At 40.4% G+C, this 13,868-nt stretch overlaps 2 protein-coding genes across 2 annotated transcripts in view; one reads left to right on the top strand and one right to left on the bottom strand.

The window, feature by feature from the left end:
* Positions 1-3,735: 3,735 nt before the first annotated feature.
* On the bottom strand, positions 3,736-5,289 carry LOC106086231 (COP9 signalosome complex subunit 5). Its single transcript, XM_013250810.2, has 3 exons — positions 4,724-5,289; positions 4,061-4,655; positions 3,736-4,002 (listed from the first exon to the last, which is right to left on the bottom strand). Exons 1-3 carry the CDS (start codon positions 4,982-4,984, stop codon positions 3,854-3,856), a joined length of 1,005 nt encoding a protein of 334 aa, XP_013106264.1. The 5' UTR covers positions 4,985-5,289; the 3' UTR covers positions 3,736-3,853.
* Positions 5,290-7,263: 1,974 nt separating this feature from the next.
* Positions 7,264-13,868, top strand: part of LOC106086240 (titin) — a 29,106-nt gene continuing 22,501 nt past the window's right edge. Inside the window, exons 1-3 of the mRNA XM_059361941.1 lie at positions 7,264-7,526; positions 7,678-7,914; positions 13,616-13,653. Coding sequence (XP_059217924.1) covers positions 7,350-7,526; positions 7,678-7,914; positions 13,616-13,653 — 452 coding nt within the window. The 5' untranslated portion in view covers positions 7,264-7,349. The remainder of the gene's footprint in view (positions 7,527-7,677; positions 7,915-13,615; positions 13,654-13,868) is intronic.

The following is a 13,868-nucleotide window of genomic DNA, read 5'->3' as shown; positions in this document are numbered from 1 at the left end:
TTGTATACCAAGCGCCTATTACACAATTACAATCAATGTAAATAATAATTTCGACGGCAGCACGATTTACCAAGTGCCGAAATGTGCTCTTGGGCTCTAAATATAATGTCCCATTAAAAATTGGACTTTCTGAGCGGCACGATGTTAACGGAGTGAGTATCAAAAGGAAAAGAATAATTTACGAGAGCCTGACACCTGCGAAAGCTCGGTTGTGACCGTGATGCCACGTGGCGATGTAAAAAAAAAAACCCTTTGACAGTTGAACAACCCTGTCTCCCGGTTCAAACTAAATGACTGCGCACTGAATAGCCGCGCACCGTGCCATGAATCGTAAATCATGTCACCTGCCCACCGCAAGATCAAGGGATACCATTACACATGGTTTCCCCCCCTTAATCTCCCAGTGGACCAATAATATGCATTATTGCAGGATTATTAATGCGACCCTGGGAGATAGTGTGGTCAGAAGGCAGGTGACCAGAGGAAAGCCCCAAGTGGGGGTGTTCTCGCCGATTCTATAGAACATCTTGATTAATGAAATCCTGATGGATCTCGATGGGGACGGCACGAGGATTATCGCTTATGCGGACAACGTTGTGCTGCTGGTCCGAGGCAGGTTTCTGTCAACGATCAGCGAGATCATGGAAGGGTTACTGAGGAACTTGTCGCGATGGGCTACCAGAAATGGGTTGAGGACCAACCCAGGGAAGACGGAGCTGGTGCTCTTCACGCGTAGATATAAGACACCGGAGTTCAGACTCCTGTCCCTGGGCGTGGTCACCCTGCGCCTGTCGAAGTAGGTGAAGTACCTAGACATAGACCTCGATTCGGAAAAGAAACACCGAGGAAAATGCCGTAAGGCACAGTGCGTTTTTTACTCCCGCAGGAGGATGTTCGGTAGGAAGTGGGGGTTAACTTCCAAGATTATTTATTGGATGTATACGGCCATCGTGAGGCCAGTACTGAACTATGAGGCACTGGTATGGTGGAATGCCGTCGAGAAGAGGACGCGTGCGAAGGAGTAGAAGGAGCGCAAAAGATCAAGACCCTTGAAAATGTATTCTGAGGCGAACGCACCCTCGCCTCAAACCACATTCCTATAATCATATAACTTCATAGACCGAATGACTACCTTGCGATCAGCGAGCTAAATTTGGAAATAAACAGGGTAGTCAACGAACATAGGCGGAATTTGTGGCTGGAACACTTGGAGCAATGTAACTTAGGCGCCGGTTTAGGCAAGCTGTGGTCTACTGTTACGTCACACTCGAACCACGGTAGACGGGATGACAGGACCTCAGTCACTTTTCACGACGTAACCGCGACTTATCCGAAGAGATGCGCCAGGTTGTTCATAGCAGCATGGATTTCGAAGATTGCATAGCACAATAACAGCTTTTCATGCCATCATCGCACACATTTGCCGTGGCTTCAATCAACCCAGGCCATGTGATAGGACGGTCCTCATGGCACTGGACCTATCGAAAGGTCAGTCATGTCAAACTATTTGAGGGCATCGCCAGTACATCCCTCCAGCCAGGCCTTAAACGCTGGGTCGCGAATTACCTGTGTGATCGCCAGTCATAGAGATCGTATCAGACGGCACAGAGATCGTATCATATGCGGACGGTTGTACGATCATGGCATCAGGTCCCCCACCCATTGATGACATCTGCGATAGGTTGAACGTCTACCTCAACGAATTTGTCTCAAATTTCGCTGAAAAGATCTGCCACAAAATCTTCAGCCACATTGTTCACTATAAATACACATGAGGTGAATATAGTGCTAAAAGCAATGGTCTATGGAGAAATAATTCCGACCATCAAGTGTCCCAAAATACTTGGCGTCACATTTGACAGCTCCAATACCATTCTCCCCATATGCCATAGCAATTTGCGATAAAGTCAAAAGTAGAAACAAGGTCCTCAAGTCACTTGCCAGTAGCACTTGGGGTGGTGACAAAGAAGCCTTGTTGATCACGTACAAAGCAATTGGCCAGTCTGTGGTAAGTTATGCAGCGCCAGAGTAGTCTCGTGAGCTCTGTGCCCCGCAGTGGAATAATATTCAGATCTGTCAGAACTCCGCCCTCCGAACTGCGACGGGCTGGCTCCACATTTCTCATGTGGACCACCTACATAAGGAGACAAAGATCCTACCAGCGCGAAGACATAAATCACCAGAGTAGATCTGGCTCAATTGCGATCCGGCAGATGCAGCCGCCTCAACTCCTACAGATTGTGACCAGGGACTACACGACACACGTCACCAGTTTAAATGCGCAGCCAGACCCACTCGACTCAGACCCAAATCCATGTGGACGCTCCCCATCTTAGTCGCAGAGTTCCTGGATCTGTGTAATCAAGCAGACGAAAGATAAAAAACAACAAACTGCTACAACAACACGGGATTGCTGTGAGCACCACACAGGCCAGAACATTGAGGTCCCATTTGTGTGGTGTTCATTGCTGTCACGAGAAGCTTAGTTGCGAGCTACCGGGCGCATCCACAGGTTGCGGACAGTGGAATGCTCCATATGGAGTAGCTGCAACTGCAGTCGCGGACAATCAGCCGTATCGAGCGGAGAGTCTCAGTGAGAGTTCGGGCGGCACCGGCACCGGACAAGGCGAGTTAATGACGCCTTTAAATAAACAATGGCCACACCGTGCCCGAGGCGGTCAGCCCTTTGGAAAATGTTGCCGTTTTAGCGAAATATTTCTGATGTCCAATTTTTGGCGGGTTTTCTACTGCTACACCAGACTAGGTGACAACCATAGCGCAGATGTGGCGAGGATATCTAAAAAAAATGTCAGCGGTGGTTATCCCCTTTCAATGCTGGCGACATTTGTGTTGTACTGTACCATTTGGTATGGCAGCCATATAAAAACTACTCCACAAAGAGTTGTGGCAGGTCGTTCGAGCTCGGCTTTAAATAGGAGACCCCTTATGATTGAGCTTAAACTTAAATCGGACAGCAGTCATTGATATGTGAGAAGTTTGCCACTGTTCCTTAATGGACTGTTCATGGGCAAATTTGCATGTTATCAAACTAACAAATTATTCTTTGTGTGGATTGCCGCCACAAAGTCTACTTATGTTACTGTTAATGCCAAGCCATTTTCCTACTTGGTCATCCTAATCTACTTTCTAAGTTTCGCAACTATTGGCATACACCCGCACACGTCAACTTTCCTGCTCAATACTTTGCGTGTGTATGTTTCTCTCTTTGTTTTAAAGATGTCGTGCTTTACGTAGCCTTGTGTACTCTGCCGGCCTTTTTTCTTTTCTTTTTCCTAAAACAATCTTTACTTGTTATATGAGAATCAACCACTACTGTTGTTCCTGGTAAGAGTTTTGTTCAATCTCCATTACAGAGCTTTCTTTTCCGTCCAATAAAGAGTTACTTGTAAATTCCTGAATCTTAATCCAACCGTGTTTTCCTTTTTTTCCATTCTGCTTATACTATCTTTGCGAGGAAAATTGTTCTATTCAAAGAAATATTTTCCAAGATCCCAACGACTCACCATCCGCTTTCCCTCCAGAGCTATACCCCTCGACATTTTCAGTTACCAACGAACTAAATATACCAAAGGTAATGGTTATTATGTTTATATTCAAATTTACCAAACTTTTTCGGAATTGCGACTTGTAAGTAAGCTCTCCAATGATAAAATAAAATCATCGACGTCTGTTGACCAGTTGAAGCCATTCGTAAATGAGCAAATCGATTAGGAATTAATTTTGAATCATGCCATTAGGAATCTCTTTATTTATTATAAAAAAAGTTTTATAAGTTATGACCAATATGCCAGTTTTACAGGATCATAATATTCTAATAAATATTCAATTAAATTCATTTGTTGTCCAAACCCACTTTGTTGAATAATTTATCTTTGGCAATTTGTGCCATCAAGCCATGTATCAATTCAATTGAAGCACGGCTACAATCACGTGTGGCCTTCGTTAATTTGTCTTCAGTACGTTTTTCATTAACATCGCCTCCTAAATAGAGCAAAACATTTTCACATATACTCTCTAAAAATATCATCATTAAACTTACCCGAAATTAAGAAAGTACCTCTTCCAAGACTCGACTCACTTTGTTCTAATTTCTCGGACAAATCAAAAATCTGGCCGGTTGTGTATTCAGTATTAGTCAATAGGCCTGAGCTACCCAAAGTATTGACCCAATATTTATTCCACAATGAGTCTAGTAATTTTCGATCTAAGGCTGATTTGAAATAGCTTACTTCCAGTGGGTAATACTGTTTACAATGAACTCCGAAATCTTCAATTTTGTTCAAAGGAATGGTTTGATACTCCGATGGTTCCTCATTCGGTGGCTTATAGCCCTTGGGATAAGTGCGAAAGGCGCCAAGGCAAACTTTGCCTGCCGAAACAGTGCGTACCGGATCTACAACAATGGCCACAAAAGGCTCTTGATAGTTCTGATTAAGCATCTGAGTTGATACATCAATGCCAGACAGCCAACAACCATAGCCGGGATGACTGTGATACCAGCCGATGGCATTTTCAAGGCGTCCAACTTCTTTGGCCGAATCAATATAGGCCGACATGTACTCATAAGCTTGCGATTGAGCATTAACTCTGGTTTCTGTACCTTCAACGGGTAAAGCAAATGCATCCATCACAATCTATAAAGTTTTAAATATCCAAAATTTATTAGCAAAATTGATCGTTTATGCCCATCATTTATACCCACCATAGTATTGTCTTCTACTTTGCCTAAAAGCAAACCCATTATCTCCAAAGTGCCACCTGAACGTGCATGCATTACCATTTTCAATAAAGACAATGCAGATATCTTGATATCCTTAAAGTAATGTGGATCCTTTTCCCATGGCTTTGCATCGAGTATTTGTCTTTGTTGGTCGGCATCATAGCGAAAAATTTCATCACATGATGGCAAGGTTTTCACATTATTTTCCAATTCCCAAGAACGAAGTGCAGCATCACCATCCATCTTTTTAGTAAAAAAGTTGATATTTAAGCAAGAAACTTGAATTATATTTTTTCTTTCCGAAAATTTTCCGGTGAAATAAAGATGTTGCTAATTTAACAGCTGTGTATAATAACATTTATGAGACACAATCAAAACATTTAGCGAAAAACAATAGTAATCGATAGCTGATGTCCAACTAAATACCAGCAGCACATCTGAGTTAAATTAAAAAATAAGGCAAAAGGTAGCTATTGACCACAATTCGCCGCGATTTTCAAATATTTCTTGCATAAAACGGGCAATAATTCTCCAAACCTAATATTTTTTGTGTTTTATTTTAGTTATATCCAGTACAACAGAATAGAATTCCAGCGCAAATTCTTGCGATAACAGATAACAATAATAAATAAGGGTGTATGCGTCACTTGACAGTCATGGCTGAAAAATCAAAATCATTTGATTTTTTCGATGAATGACGTCTATCGATTACCATTGTAATCATTAATTGACAGATATTGAAAGACACGCTCTGTGACAAATAAGGTTAAAGCAGAGTTTACATGGCACATCTTGATCGTACTCATCGTGTATACATGTTGATTACAGCTTTTGCCTAAAACGGTACATCGATTTTTTCTTTTCTTTGATTTTATTTAAATTGTCAAACTTCTCATTTCTTAACCTTAGATGTCACAGAAGGTGTTTTTCAACATCTGTCAATTAATGATTACACATTTCTTTGTAAACGGTAATCGATAGATGCCATTTATAGAAAAAATCAAATGATTTTGATTTTTCAGCCATGACTGATGGTTATGTGTACATACGACGAATACACCTTTGTTTTCACCAATACTATTACAATGACCATACATCAGATGTGCCATGTAAACTCAGCAGTACATCTGTCTGAGTCAAATTAAAAAACGAGGCAAAAGATAGCTATTGACCACAATTCGCCTCGATTTTCAAATATGTCTTGCATAAAAGGTGCAATAATTCTCCAAACCTAATATTTGTTTGTTTTATTTTAGTTCTATCCAGTACATTAAAGGTGGTCTCATTTATACAGCAACCACAAATCATATGATGCGATCCGCCATCTTGTCATCAAGCTGATTGCCGTTTTGCCAACACACACAAACAAATTAGTATACACGTGCTTACATGAGCAGAGAATATGAGGGGAAAAAGATAACAACAAAGATAATGCAAACAAAAATCTGACATTTTAATACCGTCAAAGCTGGCAGGCTGTTAACAGCTGTTCGTTGGACCGGAATGAGCTAGCTACAACAATGGCGATCAGTAATGGTTAAAATATCAGAAAATATCAGAAAACATTTGAGTTTTTCGGTGTTTAGCGACTACTGGTTATCGTTTGTACAGAAATGTGTAATCACGTTGTGCTCAAAATTAATTTAAAAAAAGAGAAAGAAAAAAATAGGAAAATAATCTACATGTACGCTCGTTGACTACGATCATGATGTGTCGTATAAACGAGCTATAAGTATTACAATAATCTTTATGTGTGAACAAGCATTGGATTTTCTTCCACTAACGCCGGCAACTGTACCGACTTCATTCTCTGCGTCGTGCCAATGCCCGACGATCGGTTATCGAAATTCCGATTTTCTGATACAATTTCGATTTAGCGGCGTCGCTTCGTACATTTATATGCGGAAAACTGCAAGTAAAGGAATGAAAGCAATGAATAGAGGAATTTTTAAAAAGAAACCATTAAATTTAGTTATCAAAAATTATAATAACTAGTTAAATGTGGCAATTAAAAGTTTTTAAAGATAACTTAGCTACGATAGTGATTCCGTTGACAGCTTGCATTAATTGAATGCTAACGGCTAAAAGTGCCAAAGTACCGGCGCAATTGTCGAATGGCGTCTGTGCAGAACAGTTGAGGACAACAACAATACGACAATACAAATCTTCGGCGTCGCTTCGTAAATTTTGTGTGCAGAAAAATAGGCAATATGAAAAGACATTCCAATACAGAATTAAAAGAAAATTTTACTTAAAATCCTAATTGTGAACGATAAATATTGGTAATAAATAAATGTGATTCAAATAAAGTTTCGCTGAGTGTTGAAAAAGTGTTAAATTTGAAGCTATTTTTCCGGCCGTAACAAAAAACTTTCTATACTCAGATTTTTCGACGGCTTCGGGGCTTCCTTGTTCAGTTGCAGCGAATTGTGTTTTTTTGCGACAACGACGCGGCAAACACATACAAAACGACGAATGTTGAAGAAGCCAGCAATTTATAATTACAATCTACAACAATCATTTCGAGACCCTCAACTAAAACTGGAATAATTCTCCAGCGGCCTGTGTTGCCCCTTCGTTCAACAGGAGCACAAGACCTATGTGAAAAATGACGCTTGATGGTGCTCAGTTTATATGCCTGGACGAGGCCGGCAATCGTGGTAAAGTCGTTGAGGCCAAAGGCCGGAAATTTTCAGTGGGCTACTATACAAGCTGCGATCTAACCATTTGCGATGAACGGGTAAAAGGGGTTCACTGTACCATTGAATGCGATGCATTTGGCAGGGTATGTAACGAGTTGCTTTTTTTTATCACACATTTGTTTTTCATGTGATTTCAAACACAAATGCCTGCCTAACCGCAGCAGTTGTTTTCACTTGATTTGTTCCTGCTACAAAACTTGTATGCATAAATTATTTTTTTTTCTCCCGTTTTAGATTACCATACGCAATTTATGTTCCGAAAACCCAATTAAAATTGATGGTGAAATTGTAGAGAACAAGCGAGTATTGTTTAATAAAACAAAGATTACAATATTAGACAACACCTATCTGTGGGAGTTTGAAACAAAAAATTCAAAGGAATTTGAGGATTTAGATAGTGGAAATGTATCAACGCCCCAAAAACAAATCGGTATACCCCAGCATTCGGCATTCTCATGTCCAGGCGTTAAGGTAGGTTGTAATTTGCCATATATTTATGTTATACTGATTCGAACAATTACACAATAATATACTACCCCATACCATTGGGAATAATAGTGATGACAAAATATATCTATGTAATGAAGTATGTCATTATGCGCATCTCTGGAAACAAATTTGTTCATATGCTCTGCACATTTTTTATTTGGAGAAATCATATTGAGTTAAAATGTTTTTAATATGTGCAACACATGCAAAATAATTTTTTTCCCATATTAGTACATCTGAATGCATGTTGGATATGTAATTTAAGTTAGTATGGATTTACATTTCCCTGCGTGACGCTAAACAATTGAAGATTAGCAGAAGTTTCCAGCGGTAGCCATGGCGTCAGTTGAAGCCTATCTGCTAAGGGCTGTAACTTAACTGTTATCGTAAAGAAACTTGAATCGTTCTTAGATATGAGAGAGTCCACGCAAACCCCCATAAAGTTCTGAGCAGGGACATTTCTTTGATACCAATGATTGCTCTATGATAAATTATAGCTGACTTAGCCGAAACCGATGGTATAACTATCACTGGAAATTTTTTTTGATGCTCTCATCACAATATGTTTGTACTGCCTTTTTGGCATGCATACCCTAGTTAAGATCGCTTTATCGACCCTATTAGAATATTTTTGTGCTGCCTTGGCCGCCTGTTTGATGGCCAGATATGTACATTTCTGTCCATGTTAACTTGTTTACATGGTAAGATAGTAATATTCATCCAAATTTGGCAAGGTTAATCCATCCAGAGCTTCTTCCCACTCCTCCCCTTCGCCACAGACACTGCTGACACTCGTTTGTTTTGCATATGGCATATGACTGGGCTATACCCAGAGGTCTCAATGTTAACCCAGAGAAGACTGCAATATGCCTTTCACGCACCACGTTTCCTCAATTAGACGATTTCGATATCTGACAAGGTCAAATACTTAGTTGTGACCTTGGACAGGAAACTGAATTGGATGTGTCACATTGAGGAGCACATCGACAAGGCTCACAGATGTTGGACACTATGTAGACGGGCCGTAGGCTCGAAATAGGGCCTGAATCCGAGGATAGTCCATTGGCTCTACAGGATCGTGATTAGACCAATACCTATTACGCCTCAGTAGTTTGGTGGACTGCTATGGAGAAAAAGTGCAGCTTTAGGACCATACAACAGGTTAGGAGAACATGTTGCCTTGGCATAGGCGGAGCGATGAGGACCACGCCCACTATTCTAAATATACGATCAATTGGCATACAGATTAAGTGTGAGGCAGCTACTGCGGCTATGAGACTTAAGGCGATGGGAGAATGGATTGGGGATGGGGGCAGCTCACACCATCGCGGTATAATCGAGGAGACGATAGGAAACCTTGAAGGAAGGGAGTTTTCCGATCGGATACCTGAGATGAACCTTGAAGTCGAGTGCGAGGTACTGCTGCCATCAGCACAATCTTGGATTGACGGAACCCTAGCATTGCCGTCTGAGAGACGCCACACACGTCCAGAATACTTTATGACTCCATAATTTCGCGAAACTCAATGCTGGGCTGCAGATTCTATCGGAGTGGAAGTTTTGAAGCCGGAGAATTTACTCGGAGTCTGCGTCCGGTTCGTAGTTGAGCAAAATTTCTTCATCCCCAAACCATATATTCTGGTCTGAGTTTAAGGGCAGACTTCGTAGCCCTGCTCCTGCTTCGAAGCCCAATCGCATTTCGGTCCATCCGTTTATACAAAAGGTCCTGGGAAAGGCAAAATACCCCTTACCCAGAGATACATTTCCAGTAAAACAACGTTAAGAATGGAGGGCTCTCGTGGTACATATTCCATTTTGATATATTGGGTTGCCCAAAAAGTAATTACGGATTTTTCATACAGTCGGCGTTGACAAATTTTTTCACAGCTTGTGACTCTGTAATTGCATTCTTTCTTCTGTCATTTATCAGCTGTTACTTTTAGCTTGCTTTAGAAAAAAAGTGTAAAAAAAGTATATTTGATTAAAGTTCATTCTAAGTTTTATTAAAAATGCATTTACTTTCTTTTAAAAAATCCGCAATTACTTTTTGGGCAACCCAATATTTCCCGTAGAAAAAGTGAGCGTCAAAATAAAGTATACAAAAGCCTGGTAACCGCAGTTGCCATCCGCTTTACTCGGAAACTTCTAATCCAGCTGCAGATGCTCGAGATCCAACTCTTCCTCATCTCCGCTATCCAAACCAGGCTAGCTTTCGTTCCCCGCCACAAACCCACCACAATCTGATATCAGGCCGCCAAAGATTCTAGATGCTCTCTGTATCTCCCGACAAGCCCTTGACTTCATATGATTATCAGCCAGGGCCTCCTGCGCCGCCTGACTGTCTACATAAATCTTGACAGTCTGACAGGACTGCCGCTACTGCCTCATGATCACATCCAAGGTCCTGAGGATTGCAAAAACCTCAGTCTGAAATACACAGCACCCGTCCAGAAATCTATGTGACTCCCTAATTCCTGGGAATTCCGGGAAGATAACCTCCAGATAGCCGTCGAAGAAAGATCCGCCCTGCAAGAACAAACAAATCCAAAGAGCTCCATGTCCCTGAATCCTGCAACCTGAGGGCAGTCCTCAAAGCCGCGCACTCAACGTTCAAGTGCAAAGGTCTTGAATCAAATATTTCATTCAATTTCATTTCATTAAATATTTCTTGAATCAAATATTTTTTATTCATACTCCTCCGCGCCGCTAGATATCGGCAACGCCACAATATCCTGCCCTACTCCATCAAGGAGCTGAGAATCCCAAAAGGAGGGTTTAAACCCCCTCCCTACGGTATCCCTCTGGACACAATTTTCCTCACCGAGCCCTTAGCCATTGATGCATTGATCAATCGTTTAGCATATCGTCAATCCAGTTCATCATGGCACTATCAACGACCGACCCTGGGTTTAGGCATGTTGGTAGCCGCTTACCAACGATGGGCCAAGAAAATCCTTGATGTACGAGTCCGGTACATCCTCTGGACACAATTTTCCTCACCGAGCCCGCAGCCATTGATGCATTGATCAATCGTTTGGCATATCATCAATCCAGTTCATCAGGGCACTATCAACGACCGACCCTGGGTTTAGGCATGTTGGTAGCCGCTTACCAACGATGGGCCAAGAAAATCTTTGATGTACGAATCCAGTCTCAAGTGTCTTCAAGACGAGAAACTGATTTACCTAAAGTGTTTGGACAGGCAGTGTCTGTGTTTTCCCGCCTTCGTGATGAAATGAACCAAATTTGGTCGCAATCTTTTTATATATAACTCCCATATACAGTACCGGTCAAAATAATAGCACCATTATGATTACTGGCACACTAGTCTATATTATACACAATACAATTTTTTTTTACTGCGTTCAGTGTTATATAGAAGTTAGATGAATGTGTTATATATTGGAAAGGTATGCTACAAGACACTGAGACTAAATTTTACGACGTTGAACTAGAGGTCGCTGCAATCTCTTAATGCGAGATATATAATTCTGACAGCGTTGACTTCAAATAATTGACGCGTATTCAACCTTAAATCAGTGTGTTGTCCACTGAGACGGCAGCTCTTGCCGATGAAGTAATCCATCGGGGCAATCCGGTACGCATGACAGGCTGCCATGGGATTGTTTTCGAAAACTGTGATTGATATAATTTTCTTGATTGAAGCAGTTTCAATTAAAAAGTTAATTAGATCAATTAGTTTCGTCATTAAAGCCGATTTGAATTTTTTTTCTGCGTAGCTAGAAGATTAACTTTTGCTTAAAGTCATGTAGAGTGGCTCCATGAATAATGGCGGAACGTTATTACATGAGTACAAATTTGTGATATTTGGTAAAAATGGCGCGCGATGCTTGTTGACAAAGATGACAATCATAATAGAAAACATGTAAAAGCGTGCTAAGTTCGGTCAGGCCGAATCTTACAAACCTTCCACCATGGATCGCATTTATCGAATTCTTTTCCCGGGAGCTATATTAAAATTCGGACTATTTTATTAATTGAATGTTGGAGATCCATATTAGAAGTCATTGTGCACAATTTCACCCAATTCGAATAAGCATTTTATTTTTGTTTGCCGAATCTTACAAACCTTCCTCCTTGAATCGCATTTATCGAATTCTTTACCCGGTATCTCCTTTCAGGCAAACAAAGGATAAAGGAAAATAATTGCTATGCTATTGGAGCTATATTAAATTTTGGTCCAATTCGGACTATTTTTTTAATTGAATGTTGGAGAACGATAGTAGAAGTCATTGTGCACAATTTCACCCAATTCGAATAAGAATTGCGCCCTCCAAAACCTAACCTCGAGAATATTTTTTAAATCAAAAATTTTAATTTTGCATAAACATGTTTATATCCTTTTTATTATTCTTAAAAACAACATTTTCCTAAATTTCTTTTTGTAGCCAAATTTCAATAAATATTTTTAAAGACAAAAATTTACGCCTGACCCTCGATTCCGCTGTCCGATTTTGATGACATTTTATCTCTATATATAAAAGAGACGCGTGATTGAGCTGGGAAAATGTCGATGGCAGTATCGATACTATCGATATTTTATTTTTCTTTGAATAAAGATTTTTCCTATCGATACTATCGGCAAAGTTAATTTTTTTGCAAAATTGAACAAATATAAGAGATCCGACACTGAATGTGTCCTATAATATACATTGCGCCTATAGAGGGCGCATTTTTCCTCCGATTGGGCTAAAATTTTGTACAGTGATTTCTCTCATGACTTTTAACAGGCTTTATTACATTTGGTTTTATCCGGTGTGTTGTTGTTGTAACCACATTTTCATGTGGAGGTGGCGATCCCCGTCACGCTCCTGTAGGTGAGCAAGTTCGTTCCGGTCCAAAGGCCAATCGACCTCTCACTGAGACTCCGATCGATACCGCTGATTGTCCGCGACTGAAGTTACAGCTACTCCGGATGGAGCATTCCACTATCCGCAACCTGTAAACGCGACCGGTAGCTCACAGCTAAGCTTCTCGTGACAGCAAATTCAATTCAAGTACAACATACCAACGCACGACCCTTGAAGCAATCACACCTAATATGGTTTAAAAGTCTTCTAACCAAAGACGAAACGCGTCCCATAGTGGTTGGATTTGCTTTTCCATTTGTATCTCCGATCATTGAGCTCGTCTCGAAAGAGAAACAAACAAGAATTGTAAAATTTAATGATCCCGCCCTAACAGGCAAAAAACTTGAAAAATGAAAACTTCGGCAAAGCCCGGCTAGGATTCGAACCTGGTCACACGGAGTAACAGCGTGAGCTATTGCCGTTGTCTTAGCGTTCGAAACCATCAATACAACTTCCAACAGATGATCAAAATCATGTGTGGTACGGAAGAAGTGTAATTTACCACAGACAGGGTATCTGGCATTACACAAAAATAAATGCAATGGAAAAAGTTCAGCCAATAAGCAGGGTTGCATCACCGATCATTGAGCTCGTCTTGAAAGAGAAACAAACAAGAAATATCGAAAATATCGAATGTCGCGATTATCGATAGTTTGCCAGTTCTACTTAGCACTTAGAGTGATATTCGAGTAGCACTCAGAGTGACATTCGAATTAAATTAACATTGTTAAAGTGTCTTGATTTATTATTTGTTTTTAATGCTTATAGTTTGTATTAATAAAACTTGAAATTTTCTTTAATTTAAATTTCAGAATATTCCTAACATTGAACCACGTTTTACAGTTCACAAGTAAGTACATAATTTTTGGGTTCATAACTTGCAAATCATTAACTATCCTTGGGTGGCGATCATTAACAAAATCCAATCTTATCAACTCAGTCGCAAAAGTCTTTGTTAGTAGCCCATTCATGTGTAGCGACTCGATTTTATATCGTAAAAATATTTTGTTAAACTTTACCTTTTATCATGTAATAAAAAGAGAGAGGAATAATTGGAGTTAGTCT

The sequence above is a fragment of the Stomoxys calcitrans genome, chromosome 2, assembly GCF_963082655.1.
Source record: "Stomoxys calcitrans chromosome 2, idStoCalc2.1, whole genome shotgun sequence".
NCBI classification, from domain to species: domain Eukaryota; kingdom Metazoa; phylum Arthropoda; class Insecta; order Diptera; family Muscidae; genus Stomoxys; species Stomoxys calcitrans.
The sequence above is the reverse complement of the archived record's forward strand: the minus strand, read 5'-3'. Positions and strand labels throughout refer to the sequence as shown.